This window comes from Asterias rubens, chromosome 12, assembly GCF_902459465.1.
Source record: "Asterias rubens chromosome 12, eAstRub1.3, whole genome shotgun sequence".
Classification (NCBI taxonomy): domain Eukaryota; kingdom Metazoa; phylum Echinodermata; class Asteroidea; order Forcipulatida; family Asteriidae; genus Asterias; species Asterias rubens.
The window spans coordinates 6,175,940-6,201,029 of NC_047073.1; the positions used below are offsets into that span (position 1 = coordinate 6,175,940).

At 38.2% G+C, this 25,090-nt stretch overlaps 1 protein-coding gene across 1 annotated transcript; it reads right to left on the bottom strand.

The window, feature by feature from the left end:
* Positions 1–4,686: 4,686 nt before the first annotated feature.
* Positions 4,687–22,790, bottom strand: LOC117297596 (eukaryotic translation initiation factor 2D-like). The gene is made up of 13 exons (XM_033780709.1): positions 22,700–22,790; positions 19,323–19,513; positions 17,679–17,762; positions 16,311–16,509; positions 14,897–15,150; positions 14,207–14,324; positions 13,078–13,227; positions 12,111–12,269; positions 10,470–10,559; positions 8,712–8,804; positions 7,217–7,349; positions 5,761–5,935; positions 4,687–5,135 (listed from the first exon to the last, which is right to left on the bottom strand). The coding sequence occupies exons 1-13, from the start codon at positions 22,753–22,755 to the stop codon at positions 5,062–5,064; spliced, it is 1,776 nt and encodes a 591-aa protein (XP_033636600.1). The 5' UTR covers positions 22,756–22,790; the 3' UTR covers positions 4,687–5,061.
* Between the last annotated feature and the right edge of the window lie 2,300 nt (positions 22,791–25,090).

Below are 25,090 nucleotides of genomic sequence, written 5' to 3' on the forward strand. Positions count from 1 at the left end.
TGTCAAAACAGGGATTGTGGAATATCTATGAGGGTTGTAACCATGCTCTGTTTACAGCTCTTGCAATACATCACTGTATCATTTTGTTCATGTGTACATAGAGTACATGCATCCATAAACCGTGTTTAGACTGGATTGGTGTATAGCAGCTTGTGGCCAGTATAATGCCCATATTATGTAATATAATTTCTATGTAGGGCAGCGATAACCATAAATGTGTAAATAAAATGAAAAGAAATAATTATTTTACAAGGTTATGCAATTCTGTGTATCTTGTATCATTTTACAAGACAAGATAAAATGAGTTTGCACAAAGTAAAGAAATTAAAAAGATTGTGTTGAATGTGTTTTGTACCAGGAGATGGTTTACTAAATTTATAATAATTTTTAATACTGTATTTTATACAGTATTTATATATGAGCATTCAAACCACGCATTATTACTGAAATAAAATATATAATTTTTTTTTTAATTGTAATACTTTTTTTAGTAATGAATTTTTATAATGTATAAATATTCTTAGGATTTGATCAAAATGTATCTTGAGTGGGTCAGTAGCCCTGTTGTAACAGCTGCTAGACAGTTAATGATAATGTTTGGCCATGCACCCTTGAACTAATCATGTTAAAAAATCGAATTACATGTACCTTGTGCATTCAGGGGCATTTCCTGGTATTGGTAATGTGAGATTTACAGTTTGTTGTATAGATTCAAGTTGAGTGAAGGCAAGAACTTGGGTTATCTGCAACCACATACAAATATGCATCATTGTTATGTTCCTTTCTTTTATTTTAGTTCATTTTCATTTCATTATGTTACGAAATTCTGGTTGTGAAGGCAATGACTCTCAGAAAAGTTAACTTTATTACCCAGGGATGATATTTGGTCCTTGGACAAAAGTAGGAACATTTTCTCAAGCACAGGGGTTGACCTAGTTCATGAAGTGTATGCTGTGATAAAGTTTTCAAGCAAACAAATTTGAAAACAAAGTAGGAAGAATATTAAGCCTGATCACTGTTCTATAGCCAAGAGCCCAATGGAAAGAAGACAAATGAGGAAGTTTCAGTTTTAGATGTGGGGGAAATTACATAAACCCCAGAGGATTATTCCATGGAAAAACCCAGCCAGTCAGGTAGGGACTGAAAACCCAATCCATTCCAACCAGCCCTGAGGACCAGCTTTCCCCTATGTAACTTTGGCCCAGGCATGTCAAATTGTATTTATATTTACAACTTAATACCGCAACATAGTCTCTGTTATAATACATGTATATTATGCTTGAACATGTGTGTTTGGACCTCAAGAGCATGCCCTGAAATACTGGTTTACAATTAAAATAGCTGTGTAATGGTGTACTACTGTAGTATTTTGACAGATTTATGAGCTTGATTTTGAAATAATTAAAATATATGGTATCGGTAACACTTGCAAATGAGCCGAATGTGTGATTAATGGTAATGAGGCTTGTAACCCAAGGACTGTAGATACTTTTACTTTCGTAGATGTGTGTATAGATGATTGATATGATATGTGACCTGTGACCTTGTTTACATAAGAGCCACCAAGCCTGGACTTCCTGGAAGCTTGGCAGTATTGCACATAGCCATGGAAGAAAACAGGAAATCTTATATTTTTTGGAGATCGCATTGACTAATTCTTATCAACTTTTGATATGTCAAGCTTTTACTTTCACAACTCTTGGATTTATGTGGAAATGATGACACAAAATGTCAACTTCGCCCTATGACCAGTGCAGTATCTTGCCTGCCAGAACAGCTAAAGTACAAGGTCACACTTATTGTGAACTAAGGTCACATGGTCTATCTCTCTTGGTTACTTACACTGACCAATTTTGTAATGGGCAACCTGGTTTCAGGAAGGTTTTTTCTACTCGTTTGTTTCTGGTCTTATTCAAACATTTTCTTGTCTGGAAAACATTTGAGCTACTACAAGTCCTGCAGTCCTTGTGGATTTTTCTTCCAAACTCTCGCCCCAAAGAAATTAGGTTGGCACAAATCTTCCTTTCAACAAATCTTCCTTATTTGTGAATATGATTTAATATTATAGTTTTGGTTAGTACAATGATTTACTAATGTACAATAATTGTATACTTGTGCTCCCCTTTTGGTAGAGACTTCTTCATGTTTGCGTGTGTTTTTTGGGTGTTTTTTTTTTTGGGGGGGGGGGGTCTGGTTGAAATCCGTCCTAAAAAGTTGGCTTTTTATTTCCTGACGAAAGGGGACCCAGTTCTGTTGCATGTATTGATGTTTGAATTACATAACATGTATACTAACATCACGTATTGATTGACAATCGAGCTTGAAAATGTCGGGCATCTCACCAATGGGTTTATTTCTGTCAAAGGTATGGGGTTGTGGGGATTGTTTAAAATGGGAACTTCAAGAGGGTGGTATTAGGAGTAAAGTAAAGATAAAAAGGCTTGGGATGTAAAAGGATAAAACAGGAGGAAAACATACTGGTACAAAATGGGAGGGGTGGGGGATAATTGTATTTTTGGGGCAGGGATGTCAAAAACTGCCGGGAGAGGGGGGGGGGCGGGTAAACCTAGCATATTATTAAACAAATCATCCGTTTGAGCCCCAAACATGAACACTGGCAATCTCAAGGAACCAAAGGTGTAGTTAACAATTGTTCCCTTGTCCATTCCATTCCTCGCCCCTCTCCAATGTGACCCGGTTCGATTCCTGGCCAGGGCCATATGTGAGTTGAGTTGTGCGTTGGTGCCAGCAGTCTTTTTAACAAATAGAATATTTTGAGTTGTTAGCACAGGGTACACATTACATCTGAGAAGAATAAAACGAACGTTTCATTAATTCAAGTTTGTTTCAACAAAGATATGTTCCCTTATAGTGAGTCATTGCTAAAGACAAGCAAATTTCATGGCACTGCTTACCATAAGAATGAGTACCAACCCAGTCGCATTAATTCATTGATTTGTACAGTCACTTGAGACAGGAATGCATCACACTACTCCTCATTTTAACAAAATAATGCCCCCATGCATTAACATTGAGTAAAATTGTTGCGCCGATACTTGCTGCTAAAACAAAGGATTCAAACGGCCTCTAGCTACTGGGTCTAGAATCGTGAGACATCTGCTATAGAATGGCAACCAAAGGTTGTGGGTTTGAATCCCACCCGAGAGGGATACGCCTGTATCAAATTATACACCGAGTTTTATACAGTGCTAACACACATAAGTGTGTAAAGGTAGAACCATGGAGAATCTTCTCTATCCTTGATGCAAATTTAATATACTGTTAATAACTGCGGCCAGTTTAAACTGGATTTGTGAGTAAACATTCACAGGACTTGGGAAAGTACTGAGTATACAGTGCTAACACACATCAGCGTATGGGTAAAAAGTTGAATATTGTCGACCATTAGGCGATTTTGCCTGGTACCCAAGATTTACTTCATACATAGGTAAAGTTGGGTGACAAGATTGTCGCTGATCGAACTTGTTCCATATTGAAGCATTGACCAGTGTTAAATTGTACATTCTTGGGCCTTAAATTGTAGCCTTGAAACAGTGTTAGAGCAATTTATAAACGCAATTAGTTTAAGTTAATTAAATTAATTTAAGAGACCAGGGTTGGAGTGCACACAGTTTTAATGACACAAGAAGATACAAATTAACTGAATGTTCTGCCCTTGTTCAGGAGCTTTATTTACACTCAACAAGTCATTATACACGCGAGAGAAGGCCCAAACCAGAGGACGCCCTCTCTGGCGAGCAGATTCCCCGATTGGACTGCAAGGGCCGCCATCAGTGTTCTGACTAGACTGTGGGCCCCTGTCTTTATCCGTCAGATGTTCAGGCTATGTTCCGACAGGAAGTCATGCTGGCGTCCTCTAATGGTCGATCGGCACAGCCGCTCCACAGCCGCTCCAATATAAACCAAGTGACTTTTTGTTTACAAAAGTGGGACTGGGACCTTGTACATTTTAAACATTCTTGGGCATTTTGACCAGGCAAGATCAAGCCTGATACGTCACAGAGCCAACGAACGCGATTACCTCCATGTCCCCTGGTCATTGCGTTGGTGCCCTTGACATGCTCGAGTAGAAATTTACAATTTCCTCATAGGATGCCCTTTTTACCAAGGAGAAAATGCCTTGGTACCCTTGCCCTGTAAAAAACGAAGCACCAACTTCTCTGTTAGACTGCAGGCTGGTCGCTTCATGTTTGATTTCTGTTTACCTTTCAAAGTCATTGTCACTGTCCCAGTGTGCTAAGGATAATGGCGGCCATCGTAACTAAACAAGCTTAGTAATGGTTGTTCGGACAGGTATTTCACTACTCCTCACTGACTAGGCTAAGACCGGCTTATTGCACGAGGCTTAAAGGCACTGGACACCTTTGGTTATTTTCAATGACCAGTATTCTCGCTTGGTGTATCCAAACATATGTATCAAATAATTTTGAACTCAATTGATCATTGAAGTTGCGAGAGAACAATGGAAGAAAAAACACCCTTGTTGCACAAGTGTGGTTTCAGATGCTTCAATTCGAAACCTCAGTTGAGGATGGTTGAGGTCTCCAATTCAACTCAAATATTTCAGTGAGAAATTACTTCTTTCTCAAAGCCAACAGTACTTCAGTTCCTTGCTCTATGTTCAGAGGGAGCCGCTTCTCACAATGTTTTATACTCCATCCACAGCTCTCCATTGCTCGTTACCATGCAAGTAAGTTTTTATGCTAACAATTATTTTGCGTAATTACCAATAGTGTCCATCCCAGTGCCTTGATTGACTGACTAAGCTTAGACTGTCAAAGGTGATAGCTGGCTATAACTGCCTGGTCTGAGACCACTGGCTAAGACCATTTTATTGCTGAATGCCCAGGATTGAAACACACATTTCACCACTCTCTTTGCATAGCACAAGATATATTAAAGCCCTTTACATCGGGAACCCTGATCAAAGGGTTTAGTTTTTTGCCATAAGAGTTCCTTAACAACAAGAACACCACTGTCTTTCTATAGCACAATGACTCGTCCATTCACCATCGCTGACTCGCTGGTATGGTTGCTATGTCACCTTTTCTTTTTTCCTGTTTTGGCGGCAAGCTCTAAACCTTGGATGTGTTTCTTTGGGATCTTGTAATGATCTGTATGCACATAAGGGGGGAATTAATAACAATAAATAATAACTAGATTTTATACAGTGCTTTATCTTCATGCACCTCGAAGCAGTATTGTTTTTAATTATGAGACTATTTGTAGCACTTCTTAAGGGTTCACAAGGTGCTACGGCACATTCAGCAGCTACTGTCAGAAACACAGAAGCAAACCCCTTCAAATAGTGATAAGTCATGTTAGTGTTTACTGGGTTCTTTTACAACACACAGGACCTACAACTTTAAGTCCCAGCAAATGGAAAAAGCAATAGCGGTTAAGTGTCAGAGCCAGAGCTTAAATCAAGTGTGCAACACAGGGACTTATTTTTTCCTCTTTATTAAATCTTTAAATACATCAGAGCATGATGTTAACACCACTGTATAGACACTTAATTTAGGCTTAAAGAAACTCAACACACAAAGTTAATATTATTGCTTGTCTCTGTGTATTTCTTATTAATTGAAGATCATTTTATAGAAAACGCATTTCCATTACTTTCCAATTTTTCCCCTTTTTACTCTTTTATTTTTGAGTAGATTAATTGCCCCTTAGAACAAAGCTTTGCATAAAACCGAAAGAAAAACAAGGAGAAAACAAAGAAAGACTTTTACTGACCTGTTAGTAGCGTCTCAATGAACCGAATCTGTTTCCCTTGTATGATGACCTGCGACCCTGACCCTTGACCTGGCATCTGACTGATGGAGCTACTGGCTGCCACACCTACTTGAAGTCGGTGTGCAAACTCCTTGGGCTCTATGCCATAAAACTCCAGGTTTTGTATGACTGTAACCTGCACACACACAAACACAGAATGAGAGAATTGTTTTTACCTGATCATTTTTCAAATTAATGAAGAATAATCTGGTGCACACTGCTTGCCAGCCTCAAAGGCTTTGGGTACTTTTAGCCCGACACAAACACAAATTCCACAGATTTACATTAAACTAGGAAGTTTTAAGATAATGATGGTAAAAAGATTCCCTTAAAATACTACTTGCAGTGGCACTGTAGTTTTTGAGAAATAAGTATTAAAAAATTTCACAAAACTATTTTTCGGCTCAGGAGATGAAAACTATTTAAGTATGTACAAAGGAATAACGCGACTCTCCTGAAATCATTGCTCTGTGATTTTGCTTTTTTTCTCAAAAATTGAGGACTAATGAAGCTGAAACTTCTACAGGAATTATGTTTACATATTCACTAACAGTGAGTAGGGATTCATGTCATGGCAAAAAACTTGATCTACAAAAGTTTTTAGAGAACTAAAAGATTAGTGTGATAAAAGGACACAAGTTTAATGACTGAGGCTCGAACCCACACTCCGCTGATCAGAAACACTAGAGCTGAGTGCTGTGTGCTTGACCCCTCAACCATGACATACCAAAAATATTTTGAAGAATGTGTTGATTGAATATGATGGTCTAGTCATGTATATCCGGGCTCGAATTCATGAATTCACCGTAACATGAGTTGTCAGTATCACCAATCACCATAGTGATTTGAATTGTGACATCACACTTTACTAAGCAACTACGATTGATTTGCAGATAAGACCAATCATAGTTCTTTGTGAAACCATAGTTCTTTGTGACATTTTGACAATATTTTTAACCTGACGGGGGCCTATTCCTAAGCATTATTGACAATGACTATAACAAAGAAATCAATAAGATGAAATGGAAAAAAATTAATATATATCTTTTCTTTTGGTGCTACATTGTTATACTTTTCTTAAAGCGGTGGGCACTATTGGTAACTACTCAAAACAATTATTATCATAAAACCTTTCTTGATTACGAGTAATGGGGAGAGGTTGATAGTATAAAACATTGTGAGAAACAGCTCCCTCTGAAGTAACGTAGTTTTTGAGAAAGAAGTAATTTTCCACGAATTTGATTTAGAATTTGAGGTCTCGAAATCAAGCATCTGACGCACAAAACATTGTGTGACGCATGGAGCGACAAGGGTGTTTTTTTCTTTCAACTTTGTTATACGCCCTTGAACAGGCTGGTCCTGGAGACAGCGCAATATAAATTCTATAAATTATATGTTAGAAAAAGGGCAAACTTACATTCTTATTGCCAGATTTTTTCTCAATCTTGAGCTGGATTGGCTGCAATTTTCCCTTTCTTACACTTTTTGGATTTGATGACCTTTGACCTCCAACTAAGACCTCATAGCCAGATGTCATTTTCCCATTACACCTTGGACAGAAACAAGACAAAAGTAAATTAATCCGTAACTTTTAACAAATTTATTTTTTATAAAACTCTGCATTTTAAACACAACTCGGCCTTTAGCTGCGACGATTGAATGTCATAATAGAGGACCAGATTTAGACATTTTGTTCATGTCGAGTCACACAAATTGCAAAAGTTTGTTTTATTGTTGAATGTTGATTCTTGTTTATTGGGTGGTTGTTGATGACATATCCAAAATCGGACGAGAATTTCAAGCCAAAAGTGACCTAATTTGCATATTTAAATTAGGTGGTAATTAGCAATCTTTAAGGTCAATTATCTCTAAAACAGTTCATTTTATGGACAAGGTTTGTGTTAGAGGTGAATAGAAACCTGACCTTGAGTATCTAAAAAACACATTTGTATACTCGATTGACCCTTTCCAAATAACTAGGTCAAAGGTCACGGGGTAAAACATGCGTTTAATTGGTTTCCCCACTCAAATGCATTTACATGGCATATCATGAAAGTGTAATAAATACCATGAATGAGTTCTTCGGGTTGAATGATTCCCCTGTACCAATTGACCTCTATCAATGACATTCAATGAAACAAAATTCACTGAAATGACCTCTCTTACCAGCTAGGTCAAAGGTCAAGGTGTCAACTTCATGTATTTTAACAATTGACCAGAGCTGGATTGTTGTCCTTTTTCTCTGGTAGCAAACATTCACCTCTAATATAAACCTTGTCCATGAAATGAATAGTTTTAGAGATAATTGACCTTAAAGATTGCTAATTACCACCTAATCTAAATATGCAAATTAGGTCACTTCTGGCTTGAAACTCTTGTCCGATTTTGGATATGTTGTAAATAACCACCCAATAAACAAGAATCAACAATAAACAAACTTTTGCAATTTGTGTGACTCAAAAGTCTAAATCTGGTCCTCTATAAACCAATAATAATAATAATTTAAAAACAATATTAACTGGTACAAAAAGGGAAGAAGAAAATCACAAAGCAATGAATTAGGTTGTAGTGTTGGTACAGGTGCTTGGGCTGCCACTTAAAGGCAGGGTATAACTTTGGTAATTTCTCCAATAATTACTGACCATAAAAATGACTTGGTGAGAAGCACTGCAGCTGTTGGTAATAAATAACATTTTGAAACTGAGTTCCTTCTAAGGAATGTGGTTTCAGAGGAAGGGATTCTAAAAAATGTCACTCTGAGAAAGGTTTCATTCGCATATTGTGTATTTCAATTGTGTATTCCTGCGTTGACACAACTGCTCCAGATATTTGGTGATATCTCAGAAATGCTACCACAAGCTGTAGGACCTACATTAATAGAGGATTTTGAGATGTTGAGATTACTGACTGACCTGCTAAATAACTGATCCCATCTTAGCTTGTCCACATAGCCTTCAGATCGGTTGATGAGAGCATCGTGCAATGTGCCGTCTAAATAGACAAACCTGTAAATGAAGCAGAAAGTCAAATGCTCGGTCAAATGTCTCGTTTAATAGGAAAAAAGCTTTGTAAACAACTTTGATATACTTTAAAATTTTGGTTCTACTTTTGCATGCCCAAGACCTTTCTTATCATTATCCATTGTTTGCTCATAAATATTCTTAAATACCCCTGACAGTTTCGCTATTCCTATTGGTGGAGAGCGCATCATGTGGGGGTGTTTAAACAGTTAATAAAGACCAGCCGGAGCTGTTTAAGACCTGCTGGCTTTCCGCGTGTTGGGCCCGCAAGCTCATGTACGCCAATTTTATTACGCGGAATGCAATTAATCATAGCTTTTATAGAAACAGTGCGTAATCTGTTTTTAAACACGAACACACAAAACCCAACACACACCAAACAGATTGTTTAGAAGGTTTTTGAAACAAATATGTTTGCTACAAAGGGGCATTTATGAATGGGAATAAAAGAGTAGTGACTCGTTCTTAAACAGCCGTTTAAAATCTTGCAGGGATGGACAAGCATATTACTTGAATTGTAGTTACAGAGATGCAACCAGGTGTTGAAAAAAAAATCTGACAATTTTTGTGGTGACGTTTTGGACACCCCAACCTCGCAGCCAGAAATAGGGACAAACCTGGACTGAATATACGGAATCTGTATATTTTACTAGTTTGGGGGTCAAACAGACTTTGGGTCGCACAAAAAAAGTTTCAACAGCCCAATTGTAACATTAATGCAAACAAAATTCAAAACATAAAAAAAATAAAAAAAAATAAAAAAAAGTTTTTTGGGGGGGGGTTTTTTTTGGACGATCTTACCCGCTAAATTTTTTTTTTTAATTCTGCCCTTAATAACCCTTTTTTTTCGTCAACAGCCATTTTCATGGGTTTATGATTTGAAGATCGGTTGTATAAAAAACTTATTTTGCAATAAAAAATGTTCGGTCAGCAATGACACTTGTAAATAGCGCGGATGTAGAAATACATGTACAGATATTATGTAGGCTGATAGGGTCCTACCTAAATACTTCCTTGCCGTTAACTAGTCAACTCGCTAGGTGCCGTCATCTCGCTGTCAACACCTCCAATTTGTTTTTAAAATCCACAAAAGAGGCATAAAACTGTAGTGTATTAGCTTAAGGAGAAGTTTCATAAGTTTTAGGTAACATTTCGGTGTACAAATTTAGGTTTTTTTTCTTGTGAAAAAAATTATCTCTCATCAGCAGAGCAGAGCTGCAGTCGGCCGCCATCTTGCATTTCACAGGCTTGTAAAACACGACAACAGAGGGGCCCTTTTCTGCATTTGGAATAGTCTTGACCTAATTCGTCAATGATCGGTACTGCATGGTGTTTTATGTACTGTGCTACGTGTAAATTGATCGGTGCCGTCTTGGGTCAAGACTAAAACTTATCCATGCCTGCCATATCTGTGTGGTTGAGAGTTGACGGCGAATTGACTGACACAAGCGAGTAGATGGCGAGTTGACGGCAATTTGTAGGACCGGGTGCATGCGTTGTGATTCGCGCGCGATACCAGATGGGATTGTGTTAGTTTCTCCATGGTTTGGGGGTAAAAAATAAGAAAAGTCGGTTTTCCGATTTAAATCGGAAAAGTTGCATCTCTAGTTATTATTCTCGAGACCATGAAAAGCTTCAAACATTACTTACTTGGCATCAGCTTTATCAACAAGGTCATTGAGTCTGATGTAGTTAGTCACAGCATCTCTCAAGGTTTCATGGGTCATCCAATCACCTTTGCTGAAATGATGAAATGGTATTGTAAAACATTATATATTTGTAGGATTTGAAACTTTGCATGGTGGAAAAACGATATAGAAAGGTTTGCGGTAACACCATGTAATGACTATCTCTATTGAGTTGGGGTGGTTCTGAAAAGAACCGTTGGTATCAACTCGGCGTTTCGATCAGTTCGATCAGCATACTGATTGAAAGGTCGAGTTGAAACCAACGATTCTTTTCAGAACCACCCCAACTCAATAGAGATAGTCATTACATGGTGTTACCGCAAACCTTTCCATATTAAATATTTGGTTTGCGGTGACACCATGTGTGCATCTACTTGCTAGGTAGATTTTGTTCTTTTGAGAACTTGTCTTTCTTTATATTCTACTACCACTAGTGTAGATTTTTGGACTTCGAGAGACTTCTGAGTTTTAAAAAGAACTGTCCTGTGAAACAATTTTATTGTGAAACAATTCCGAATCTGAAGCCTCGGGCATTGTCCAAACCTCGGCTCAGGCTCCAGATGCAATTTGATGGTGGAGATCATCTATAATGCACACTGCACACTGATGATGGAGCCCATGTTGGAGCCTAAGCCTGTGCCTAGGTTTAGAAAAGGCCCATTGTGACTTTGTGTACTGAATGAAAATAAATACTGGAGGTTAATAACATCCACTTCAGACTGGTGCTCAAGATTTGCGCCGAACCTAATTCTGAATACGGTACGTAACAAGTTTGTCGTCTGAAAACCGTTTAGAAGTCGAAAGATCAACTGTTGCAGTTGCTTAGGTTAATATTAGTTCGCCTGTCTTAAAGCCATTATACACTTTCGGAACAGAAATAAAAATAAAAGTTCACACATTTACAAATAACTTACAGGGTTTACAGAAGATAATGGTGAAAGACTTCTCTTGAAATATTATTCCATGAAATGCTTTACTTTTTGAGAAAACAGTTATCAATTATCGATAGCTAGCGAGAATTACGGATTAATTTTAAACACATGTCATGACATGGCGAAATATGCGGAAACAAGGGTGGGTTTTCCCGTTATTTTCTCCCGACTCCGATGACCGATTGAGCCTAAATTTTCACAGGTTTTTTATTTTATATATAAGTTGTGATACACAAGTGTGGGCCTTTGAACAATACTGTTTATCGAAAGTGTCCAATGGCATTAAACTAAAATTTATTTGGGTTGACCTAGAGTCGCTCCTAACTAATCCATTTGGTTCAGCCGACTCTAGCGCGCCTGTCTTTCACCGTGGTGCAGCTATTCTTCATTTACTAGTCAGCTCATTAAAAAAGGTAGATCTAGGAAAAGCATGACATTCTATCAATATAAGGACTCCATGTCAGACCTGTTGTGTGATTTTAATAGCGTTTGAGTGCAATCTCCTTTTTACAATTATATAATTATTTTCTTATCAGTGGCAGGGGTCTGGTTGTACACATCTTAAGATGACAGTTTTTATACTTTTGTATAACCTTGACAGCCCCTAACCAGTTTGTAATAATTGTGATGTCTAAAGATTTAAAATCAATAAATCAATAAATAAATCTTACCTGTACCCCGATGAGCGTAGTACTGGCAGCATATCACCAGAGACACCACATAGAAGTTTGACCTCGAATGAACCACCACCAGACGCAGCAGGTTGATTCTTACTGTCCCTAGGGTCCTGTGTTTCACTGGTTGATGTTGGCACAATGAATGAGCGCAGGCTACAAAAGATTTTTGTTTAAAACATGACAAGATGATTTGTTTGTATTTCATAACAATTCTACATATTCGTTTGAAGTTGTTATTCAGCCGGCAGATAATTAGTGTAATTTTGTGGATGATTGAAGAAGTTAAAAACTTAATTTTGTGGATGATTGAAGAAGTTTAAAACTTCCCAACCATTACCTGCTTCACTATGACAAACAAGGACAGATGTGCCTTGTGAAAACCACATTTTTTGCGTCCCATCCGAAGAATGCAGCAATATTGTCTTGCTTAAAGACACTGGACACTATTGGTAATTGTCAAAGACCAGTCTTTTCACTTCGTGTATCTCAACATATGCATAAAATAATATGCATAAATGTCACACAAAGTTCTGTGCTTTCAGATGCTTGATTTCGAGACCTCAAATTCTATATCTGAGGTCTCAAAATCAAATTCATGGAAAATTATTTCTTTCTCGAAAACTACGTCACTTCAGAGGAAGCCGTTTCTCACAACGTTTTACTATATCAACCTCTCCCCATTACCAAGCAAGTTTTATGCCAATAATTATTTTGAGTATTTACCAATAGTGTCCACTGCCTTTAAGGACACAAGTGTCACGACTGCAACTCGAACCCACACTCTTCTGAACAGAAACACCAGAGCTTGAGTCCGGTGCTCTTATCCGCTCAGCAACGAAATGCCACACATGTGTGTAAACATCTCTGTGTCTAAAATGTGCAGTTACAAACAGAGCAACTTATACAGAATCCCTTATTCATGTTAACTCGGTCTCAAGAAACAATGAAGTAAATATGTTACTCTGGATGGTCTTTGTCCACAGACACGATGAAGTCAATTCCTTTCTTCTCCTCTTTGACCTTGAGTAACCCTTGACCTTGCAGCATTTGAAGGAACTTAGACAGCTTCTTGAAGCTTGTCTTCTTCATGTCCAGCGTCTGGTCCTCTGGACTTGGTAAAAGAAAAAATAGCTTCAATCAGGGGGTGAGAGTCATTTCTGACAAAAACATCTCAAACTGGGACCCATACTTTAGGAGGGTATGTTGCAATGCTGACATTTCCATCTGTTTGTTAACATCAGGGCCCAATCTCAAAGAGATGCTTAAGCACAAAAAGTAGCATAAGTACAACAACATTATGCTTACCAGAACAGGGTTACCAGCCAAAATACCATGTTACATATAAAAAAAAATGACTGGTATCCTGCTCATTTCTTTTCAGCAGAAGATTGTTAAGCAGCTCTATGAAATTGGCCCCTGGTGATGTAGATTTGTAGGAGCTGCTGGGAACAGTATCTCAAAGAAATAATCAAAGAGCATGATTTCCTGATATGTAAGGAACACAAGTGCGCCCTCAGTGTTCAAGTATCTGATCTAGCATATTTACAACAACAAGGTCAAGTTTGGGGTCGCAAATTTGGGGCTCAATCTCTTTTCCATTTTAGCTTTGAGCTTTGAGGCTGTTTGCGGCCGTTATGGGCACTTATGTGCAAGCCACCTATTGTGGCCACTATGGTATCTAAACGGTTAATACAAGAGTAGTTTATTGGTAAACTTCTACAGTGTCAATCTGTGGCACTGATCGATAATTAATAATTAAAACATCGGGAACATGTGTCACGGGTTATCTCCTCACCACTGTTTGCACAGCATATTATGAAGCATCTTCGAGATAAGGCCTGTACATGCTTGGTTTTGGAAAGGGCAAGGGAACCAAGGCATTTTTTCCTTTGTAAAAGGCACATGAGAAAATTGTAATTTTTTACCGGAGCATTTCAAGGGCACCAGGGCAATGACTGGGGAAACTGTGGGCAATCGCCGCTGTTGCCTCTTTGAAGTATCAGGCATGCATCTTAGAGTACATGTATGTGCCTTTATAGGAGGGTTACTATGAAACTGAGACAAATGATAAATAATAAGCTAAAACTCACCAGCAGGGTACAATATGTGACCTATAGAAGTTGCTTGTAAGGAGGGGTAAATCAGTGGACTTGACAGACGATTTGAGACAATGCAAAGTGCATTGGTATAACAGCTTATCCATCCGATCTACAGAGGACCAACAAGATAATCAACACTGTTTGAAAGATGAAAAGCAAATTATACCCATTGTAAAAATACATGTTGTAAAACTACTATTATGTCTTCATTTGTTAAAGGCACTGGACACCTTTGGTAATTACCCAAAATAATTGTTAGCATAAAAACTTACTTGGTGACAAGCCATGGCGAGCTGTTCATAGTCAAAATCATTGTGAGAAACAGCTCCCTCTGAAGTAACATAATTTTTGAGACAGAGGAAATTTCTAACCCAAATAATAAAAGACTTCATGCCTGAAGCCTTTTATTATACATCTGAAAGCACACAAAGTTGTGCAACAATGGTGTTTTTGTTCGCTTTATTATTCATTTGCAACTTTAATGACAAATTGAGCCAAAATTTTTGCAGGTTTGTTATTTATATTTAATGCATATGTTGGGATACACCAAGTGAGAATACTAGTCTTTGACAATTACCAAAGGTGTCCAGTGTCTTGGTTTTCATTGGTTAGTCAACACACCGAAGGCAGGAAAGTTTCTTGCAAATGGATCAAATCTTCAAGATGGCCGTCTCATCTTACCTGATGCAGATATTGGATCTTCTTCTTCTCCTTCTTCCATCTCCCCAACTCTGACATCATCACCTGCAATCCCGGCTGAAGCATCTTCAAGACTCAGTCCATCAAGATGAAGTCCCTTCTCATCCTGACCAGCATCAGGAAGAGGATTCCCCGGCTCAGGAGATGATGATGGGTTGGTGGAGTTACCGTCTTGGGTATCAACTTCTAAGTTAGGCAGAGGAAGTTCAGGCAATGGTGATTTATCTCCAATGGACCTGCATCACAGAGGAAATCATACAATCAGCGCAACAAGGACAAACTCAGCTCCATTAAAAGGTCACATTATATAGATTTGTCAGTACAAGATTTTATAATCAGTCTGGTTACCAAAATCAATCCAATTGAAAAGTATTGTATTAACTTACGCATAGGCATTGGTGGCAAAGACTCTACTTCAAAGTAATCTAGCGTTGTGCACACAGCTTTATAATAACACTATAGTACAAATACTTGCTTTTCTGTCCCTTGTTGTGGAGCTTTATAAGCTTTACACTTGGAAAGTCAAGACATTTACACAGAGCAGAAGGCCTAAACCAGAGGACGCCCTCTCTAGCAAGCAGATATACCGAGCGACCAGCAGCGCTCCGAAGGGGAGTCATGCTGCACCCCCTACCGGTCAAGCGCTGCCGCTCCACTATGCTCAACACAACAGGGTTGTACACTATTTACTTGCATAAACCTTAGAAGCTTTGGAAAATCTTATGAATAAGTACCATAGGTTTTATTCACTCCATCAGTCACAAACAGTATACAAATATTGAGTGGCTCAGAGTGGAATGGGAGGAATATTATCGCAAGGTAAAATTTGGACTGTTCCATTTCACGAGGCAAAGCCGAGCGAAATGGAACAGTCCAAATTTTACCGAGGGATAATATTCCTTCCATTCCACGAATTAAAGCCACTCAATATTTGTTTCAAATAACTGACATATGGATCCTTGTCATTTAATGTATTTTAAAAGTATAACATTATGAAAAACCACACAAATTACTATTACTGACAGCCAAAAATCATATAGCGCCGCGTAGCGGCAACAATGCACAAATTGGATCACAACCTTTTGCACAGGTGCTCCTTTGTTTTAGCAGCGGCGCGACGTCGCTGTACTGCTCAAAAAATTCCACCAAAGTTCCACCAATCAAATGACAAGGATCTGTATGTCAGTTATATAACTACTAATATTGTATGTTAATGATGAGGTTCCTTTTTATTTGTCACAAAACTTTCATTTCAAAGCATTTTCCTTTTAAAAAAGGGAGATTTTTCATGGCTTTCCTTTAGTGCTCAAACTAGAAAACCATTTATTTGTGGAGATTTTCTAGAGCTACCATCAACCACTTACTTTTTTCCCCCTGATTTATAAGAGGTACTCACCAAAGCATATCTTTAAAACAATGGATGACCTGAACACCTCTCCCTTTCATTCCATTGGCTACCATATCAACGGTTGCCATGGAGGCGCGGCCTATAGCAACAGCGGCTTGATTTCCAACAAGGGCAACGGCACACAGCTGCCCTTTGCTGAGTTGTGGTAAACCTCCATTCTGTGGTACAACGCCTGGTAGCATTAAGTCTGTCAACATTTCAAGGGATGAAGGAAAACACAATTTATGTGATTAAAAAAATGCCGAAGCCATCTGACCATTCAATATCATCCCCTTTGGTTTTGAATATTGGAATAAAAGAATGGTCACAAGGTCCTAAATGGCCGTTTAAAATCGGCAGGGTCTTGGTCATGTGACAAGGAACCTGACATATCTGACAGTAATGTTTCTCGAAAATCCATTTTGGGGGATAAAAAATGTGATATCTTTTTTCATAACCGAGTTACTTTGAGTGAAATGATTCTCAAACACTTTATACTATAAAAAACTACCGTACTTCTGAGTAAGATTTTATTGCCATTAATTTTACATAAGTAATTACCAAATGTATACCTTCCCTTTATTACAATAACGCATTCAAAGTTGTTTGATGATTTCCTATATGAGTTATTATATTACTGACATACAGATCCTTGTCATTTGATTGGTGGAACTTACTTCACGTGACATTCACTATAACTCCCAACCGCAACAGCGATCAAAAAGACATATTCCCCCATGGGGAATAGCATTTCCAATTCAACAGTTAGGATCATCCTTGTTCCCAATGTTTTTGAGCAGTACAGCACCGCCACGCCGCTGCTAAAACAAAGGAGAACCTGTGCAAAAGGTTGTGATCCGATTTGTGCATTGTTGCCGCTACGCGGTGCTAAATGATTTTTGGTTGTCAGTACTTTGTGTGATTCTTCATAATATTATACTTTTAAAATACATCAAATGACAAGGATCTATATGTCAACTATATAAAACAAATATTGAGTGGCTTTAATTTGTGGAATGGAAGGAATATTATCGCTCACTAAAATTTGTTCCGTTTCACTCGGCTTCGTCTCGTGAAATGGAACAGTCAAAATTTTACCTTGCGATAATATTCCTCCCATTCCCCTCTGAGCCACTCAATATTTGTATACCAAAACAGACTACCAACAGCTCTGGATTTGTTTTTTTGACCCTGTGAGTGAACAGTCAGGAAAAGTTTAAACATTTAAATGACGCACAGTTGTGCGAAAATACTAAATGCTATGGAAGACAAGGAAAGAGTTGTAAAAGATCACGGTTTGTGAGAGATAGGGAAAAACAGGAGTCATTCCCCATCCACCTAAAAGATAAACAACAAAAACCAGCAGTTTAGACAGACCTGCTCCTCCAGATATCTTGTCCAGGACTGGCGGCCATGTTGATAGACTGGGAAGTAGATCTGGGTGCTTCCACAGTGTGTAAACTGCAACATCAAAATAACACATCATCATTATTAGTGACAGTTTCTTTGGTTCTGTGCATTTTATACACACTGTACTCAACACCACTTTAAAATCTTAAAGGCACTAGACACCTTTGGTAACGTCAAAGACCAGTATTCTCGCTTGGTGTATCCAAACATTTATGCATAAAATAACAAATCTGTGAACGTTTTGACTCAATCGGTCATCAAAGTTGCAAGAGAATAAATGTGTGTGCTTTTAGATGCCTAAAAGGTCAAAGATTTCAGGCCTGAGACCTTTTAATATTTGAGTGAGAAATACCTTCTTTCTCAAAACTACGATACCTAAGAGGTAGCCATTTCTAACAATGTTTTATATTATCAACAGCTCTCCATTGCTTGTTACCAAGTAAGTTTTTATGTTAACAATTGTTTCGAGAAATTAACAAACATGTCCAGTGCCTTAAAGCAAGACACTTCACCATGTGATGATTATTGTGTGATTTTATATGGGTGGTCTTCAGTGAGTATGATTTAATGTGTATTTCGATATTTTTAGACAAGCAAAACCAAAGTGCATTTCACTGGTGTGTCGTGAACGAGCGGATAAGGCCACTGGTCTCAAGCTCTGGTGTTGCTGATCAGCAGAGTGTGGGTTCCAGTCCCGGTCGAGACAATTGTGTCCTTAAGCAAGACACTTAACCATTTTCCATTGTCCTTCGGATGGGACGTTAAAGACAGTGGACACTATTGGTAATTGTCAAAGACCAGTCTTCTCACTTGGTGTATCTCAACATATGCATAAAGTAACAAACCTGTGAAAATTTGAGCTCAATCGGTTGTCGAAGTTGCGAGATAATAATGAAAGAAAAAAACACCCTTGTCACACGAAGTTGTGTGCTTTCAGATGCTTGATTTCGAGACCTCAAGTTCAAAATCTGAGGTCTCGAAATCAAATTCGTAAAAAATTACGTCTGTCTCAAAAACATTGTTACTTCAGAGGGAGCCATTTCTCACTGTGTTTTATACTATCAACCTCTCCCCATTTCTCGTTACCAAATAAGGTTTTATGCTAATAATTATTTTGAGTAATTACCAATAGTTTCCACTGCCTTTAAGTCGTAGGTCCTTTGTGTTTGTAATGCACATACAAACCCTGTGCACTTTTTGTTAAGAGAAGGGGTTTTCATCAGTCCCTACCTGACTGAATGGGCTTTTCCTGTAATAATTCTCTGGTGGTTTTCCTCCAACATCTTATACTGAAACTCTCTCTCCATTGGGTTCTTAGCTAATTATGGTGATTAAGTTTGCTTTTCTGAGAGTCCTTGCTTACAGCCGAAATAGATAATAATAATAACAATAATACCCTTTTTATCATACCCATAGGGGCGAAACAAAGTGCTCAATATTTTTCCTGCAAGGTATGTGGAGCTAGGTTTTTGAAGAATGAGACCTTTTTCTTGTACCACCATATAGGTCTTTTCACAAGTGGGTTTTACAAGGTGCCGCACGGAGCATGCTGCTGAACAAACCGGGAACACCAGGGCGAACCCCTTCTCTTGAAATTAAATGAAATCATACCTGTTGGATAAAGCTGTTTCTCAATCTGGAAAAACACAGGTGTCCCCGTCAAGCAGTATACATACACAATACAATCTGCATGGGTAATAATCTTCATGACAGTCATATCATCTTTGTTGGGCGTGAGTTCGGCAACTTGATCTGCGTCCAACCTTGGAAACTGCTCACAGATTGTGCTGCGAAGCTTGCGCCTACACATTAGGAAGACAAAAATAAACAAGATAAAAATAATTCAAAAAATGAAATAGACATTTGTAAGTAGTTTATCTTTAAGTTGGCTAAAATCCTTGATTCTGATTGGTCGATCCATAGCAACAAGAGTGTGATATAAACCTTTATATAACACCCAAGCAGATCCTTGCCATTTGATTGGAGGATTGTCCGTCACGTGATAGCAAATAACAGTACCATTGCACGCTGAGTCACTCACCGTGCTTTTTCGTTCCATCCGAAAAGTACCATTGCACACTGGCAGCGTGCAATGGTACTTTTCGGATGGAACGAAAAAGCTGAGTAAAAACATCACTGCGTGCGCGTGTCTTTGGTAACGCAGCAGGTGTTCTGCAAGAAGGCATAGTAAAATTACTAGCATTCGGCTTCTACAGTTGAAATTGTTTGTTTTGAAAGTTGTATCTTTCAATCAAAATTACAAGGTTCTACTTGGATGTTAAATAAAACAAATAATGAATGTTTTTCATTCGTGCAATGGTGCGAATATGTTCATTCATTGAAAGCTGGAATGTTCCATTCAACTCGGCTCCGCCTCGTTGAATAGAACATTCCATCTTTCAACTCATGAACATATTCGCACCATTGCACTCATAAACATTCATTATGTGTATAATATTGCACGGCTCATATCACACCCAGCGCCTTGTGTGTTCTAACTGCACGCAAAGTTTGGTTGAAGATACGTTATCAAACACGTGCTCGTGGAATACGAACAAGTATAGCGCGTCTGCGTCCATTATATCCAACTTGGCCTCTTTGGATATGTGATAACTTGCAATAGCAAACAGCTGCCCTTGGTATTGCCGCAGTTGGGACCTCCACCAGCTTTATCTGGACCTTCACCAGCGACAATTCCCAAAGAAGAAGTTGGAGTAACTTGTAGAAGTGCCCGCCGTGGTTTCCTGCCTTCTGGTTGATGCAGTAATGCCATCCCTCTACGCCGTTGTTGGTTCTGATACTCCTCATGAATACTGACCATTACAGACTCTTGTCTGCAATATTTAGGCAATGAGCAAACTCCAACAGTGCATCATACAAATGTAGATGCCCCAAATCACCACGTCTTTAAGGTACAGTTTCACCCCCTAGGGCCTCCTTGTTACACTTCCTTGCAGAGGATTTAGGTCATATGTAGGAGTAATCGTTAAATGTCCTTGATTCTTAGTACTTATCAAGACAGTACCAAGTAGTTCCATGCGTCCTCCTAGTTGCGATAATGTAACCCACCTCTCTCCGTTGGGAGGAGGCTTCTGTTATCGCAACTAGCGTCATCCATGCTCTGTCCTTGCCCCATGTTTGGAGTTATCGCAATTTCCACTAGGCTGATTTTGCTGAATTGTTGAAAGACACCGTATGGGAATGTAACGGGCATGCCCGCACCGTTAATGTTGAGCAGTGATGTTTCAGGCTACTGAGTTCCACAACGTCAGAGGGCGGGCTGCCGGTCGTCAAACTTCTCTTGGTCTTCGGGGAATATTGGGACTTATTCGGGACCAGGGGAGGGGTGGACAATAGTCACTATTATTTTATCACTTAGTAAAAGGGACGGGAGAATTGATCATAGAAGGGGGATGGCGTGGGACAACGACTGGTTCCTGCTGAAGATGAAGGCTGCAAAGGCTGACTAAAGGCTGACTAAAGGCTGACTAAAGGCTGACTAAAGGCTGACTAAAGGCTGACTAAAGGCTGACTAAAGGCTGACTAAAGGCTGACTAAAGGCTGAAGTGTTATTTGGTCCTAGAACTCTTAAGAGTCCCTGCCTGTAAGAATGTACCAAATTAGGGGGGGGTGTGATTCATGGGTTCGCAGATCTTCTTCTAAAAAATTAGAATTAGTTTAGAAACTTTGTTCATCATCAGATTAGCCCAGTGTGGTAGGACGGTACTCCTAGAACTATTTCGGTTTCGTCCGGCTATCGTCTCCTGTTGTGGGAGACGATAGCCGGACGAAACGGAAATAGTTCTAGGAGTACAGTCGTTTGACCAGTTCTGGATCACTTTTTGAATTCACATTGTTTTTTGTTGCAATCTCTTTGATATCTTAAACAAAAAAGTTTATCAGTTTACCTAAACATGACATAAAACTCACCAAGTATTCACTGACAAAAAAAGATTAGTTCTTTTGAAGAGGCTTTGAGAAAAGTATCGTCACCTGTTTGACCAGTTCAGGATCAGTTGAATCTATTCTGAATCAGTAGAGTGCCCTTTATTGCAAACCCATACTCCCATTCATAAAACTGTCTCTCAAGGACACGAAACTTCAGAGGTGTTTTGGCATGGACTTGGACTTCCTTTCTTTAGTGAATGTCATGCAAGTGTCTTCAATAGCAGTGCAAAAACCCAGCGACAAAACCACAAAACAACAGCAAAGGCAAATGAAAAAGTGAAGCGAACCTAAAAAGCATTATTGACCCCTCCAAGTTTAATTTCCTCAACAACAAAAAATCTACAAGAATTTGTTGAAGTAGGCCTAATGTTTCTCAAAATCAACTAAATAGGCCTAACTTTCTACTGCAGTAGTATGATTTTACCTTACTTAGTAAGTTAGTGCGGCACCATTTGACGCAATGAGATGTTGAGTGATCCTGAACTGGTCAAGGGTAAGTTGCCCCCACAAAGAAGATTTTGATAACTTTGTCTCTTCAAAAAAACAAGATGACTGCACAGTATTTACAGGATTTTTTTTTTACACATTCTTATCATTTTACATAAATATTTTTTGCCCCGGCACTCCAATTCTAAAGGTAAGACGTTTTAACAGTGTTTTTCAACCAACATTTTTAAACAAAAACAACCCTCAGGAAAACGGCCATAATTTATTTGCTGATGGGAGTGATGATGTTTGGCACCTTATTTTGGGTTTGTTGGTTTAATGGGTGTTAATCTTCACATTTATCAACAGAAATTGGTAATAATGAGAAGTGATATAATTATTTGGTTTTTGCAAAGTTGAAGTGATCCCGAACCGGTCAATGATCCCCAACTGGTCAAATGACTGTAGTAGGACGGCAGTCAGTACAGTATAATAAGTGCATGGACTTCTACCATTTATGGTCAGTGCTACTGCTCCATGGTGCTACCATGGAGGTAGAATAGTGGTAAATCGTTTCAAAATACGGTCTCTTAAAATGTGTCATTAATACTTACCGATCAGACCCACGAATGGCGATATTCGACCTGGTGTGGAACGCTTTTCGAAACATTTTTAATGTTAGCTGTCATCAGACGATACGACCATGTGTGAGATCCCTCCCTACCTTGCAATGATTTGTTGTGAAATATTTTATGTGTTTCATACATACCGCCCTCAACCGGTGGTAATTTTAAGAAATGATTATGAAAGATAAAAACTTTCACAAAATAATTAAAATAGTTATGTCATTGAAGTGAAAACTATTATTCACGCACTCGGATTTAGAAAGATTAAATTATCATACATTTTTGAGGAGTTTTTCCACCAAAAAGGCTTTTCAGATAACAGGGTACTTTGATATAGGCTTAGAGCCAAAAAATGTTCTTTGTCTATAGATGGTCAGATTTATAATACTAACATGAAATTAAAGTTTTTTAATTGAACATCTCGAGGTTTGTAATGTCCCCCCCCCCCCACTCCCATAGATGCACACACAACAAAGGGACATTTTGTTAGTGTTGGCCTGGGATATACACGACGGTAATTGTTACATTACATTTTAGTTTTTGCTACAAATCATGTTAAAAAAAAGAAAACACCCACTGTGAGCGAATCTGTGACATTATTTTGTCTCAAATGGCAACAATTGACACTCTATGCATCATAAGGGACTGAGTACACACTCATATTAGGCAACTATTATGATTGTGGAAACCAAATAAGCAAGAAAATTTCTCTGGAGGTATAGTTTCAGCTGGCTGTCAGGGGGTCGGTGGGGGACTCTAACCATCTGAAATGTCTAACACAACTCAAGCGTGCAATTCTATGTTACATTAAAATCGTTTGTATTTAAGTGAATGGGGTGGGGGGGGGGGCGTGAGACAAAAAAGAGAAACATAAGAATGAGTCACTTCAATGACAGCTCCATTCATGATGTTTAATGATTAAATTCTACAGAATAGTAATGCCATTTGCAATATTTTAATAAACAAAACAATTTTCTCTTAGGACAATTTCTACTTGAGAAACAAAATGGCAAAATGGAAGTTTGGTTTCATAATTTTAATAACTCTACAATAATAATTTTATAAATGAAGCACTTCTTCATTACAAGGGATGGGTTTGGCAGGGGATGTTACCTAACCTTAATCCTTTGCCTTTCTGCGTATAAATGTCTTTTATTCTAACTGGATCTGACAATGCTGCTTACATTCTATTCTTAAAATAAAGAAACATCAAACAGCACACCATGTACATTTAAAATTTATATAGCGCCAAATCCATCAAAATCAATACTCCATTGTGCTTACAGAGTACATGGTACATGATGGTTCAAATGGTGGAAAACTTCTTTTGAAATGTTTTTACCTGAAATGCTACAATTTTTGAGAAACGCATTTTATGAAACAATTATTTTTTGAAGTCCGACATCCGATGTGAAAACAGTGATAAGATTTTTACTATTTTTGAGTGACTTCTTAAACATTCATAAGGTTTATTATTTCATGTGCATATTGGGCTACACATGCAAACCTTAGTCTTTGACACATACCGATGTTTGCTTTAAAAATACATTTTACTCCACAGCAAACAAACAGTAATACAAATCACAGTCACAACACCAGGGACTCTCACAAATTGTTGTATCTTCACATAATATAAAAACCAACTACAAATGGTCCTGAGAATGAAAGAATACAATTGCATACAAATTTTGTTACAAATTATGCCCTGCAGAAACTTGGCACAAGTAACAAACAATTCTTTCTCACAGCAAATGATGTGAAGAAGACTGCACTTTCGTTAAAAGGGTGTATTGCCATGATTCAAAGTCTTGTGGCTGTACATTGAATTATTAATATTAATTTTTGTGTTAGCAGTTAGCAGTTAGCACTGTGTGCTTGACAGTACTTTCTCGAGCTCTGTGAACAAATCACAGGCATATTACTCTGGTTGGATTCGAACCCATGACCTTTTCAATTCTAGAGTAGTGTCTTACTAACTAGACTTATGAAATGATTCTCACCCAGTTACTTCATGTGCAAATCATCCCTTTATATCTATAGAGAGTGCACATGTGTATGCTGTAACAACATGTAGTGCGAGTTCATAATTCTATGTACAGCCAAAGGCCTGCTTTGATAATGACGATACAGCACCTAAAAAAAATGTATACAACAATTGTTTTGAAAGACCCAAATTCTCTATTAAAAACAAAATATAGCGCTAACCTGTAAAACAATTATGCAAATAGGGTATAGTCACACTTTGATCAAAACACTGAATAAAAGTTAAAGTTTTGTGTGGGATTTTACGAATAATCACATAAGTATGTTTATAAATATTGATTCATAGGAAAAATTGAAATAAGAAACTTGGGTTTGGGAACTATTTCATAGCACGTG

Coding starts and splice junctions, on each gene's coding strand:
- LOC117297596 (XM_033780709.1), bottom strand. CDS start 22,755: ATGTTTCGAAAAGCGTTCCACACCAGGTCGAATATCGCCATTCGTGGG. Junction 16,510..17,678: donor CAAGATATCTGGAGGAGCAG/GTCTGTCTAAAC, acceptor AAATGTTGACAG/ACTTAATGCTACCAGGCGTT. Junction 8,805..10,469: donor GTTGATAAAGCTGATGCCAA/GTAAGTAATGTT, acceptor CTTCATTTACAG/GTTTGTCTATTTAGACGGCA.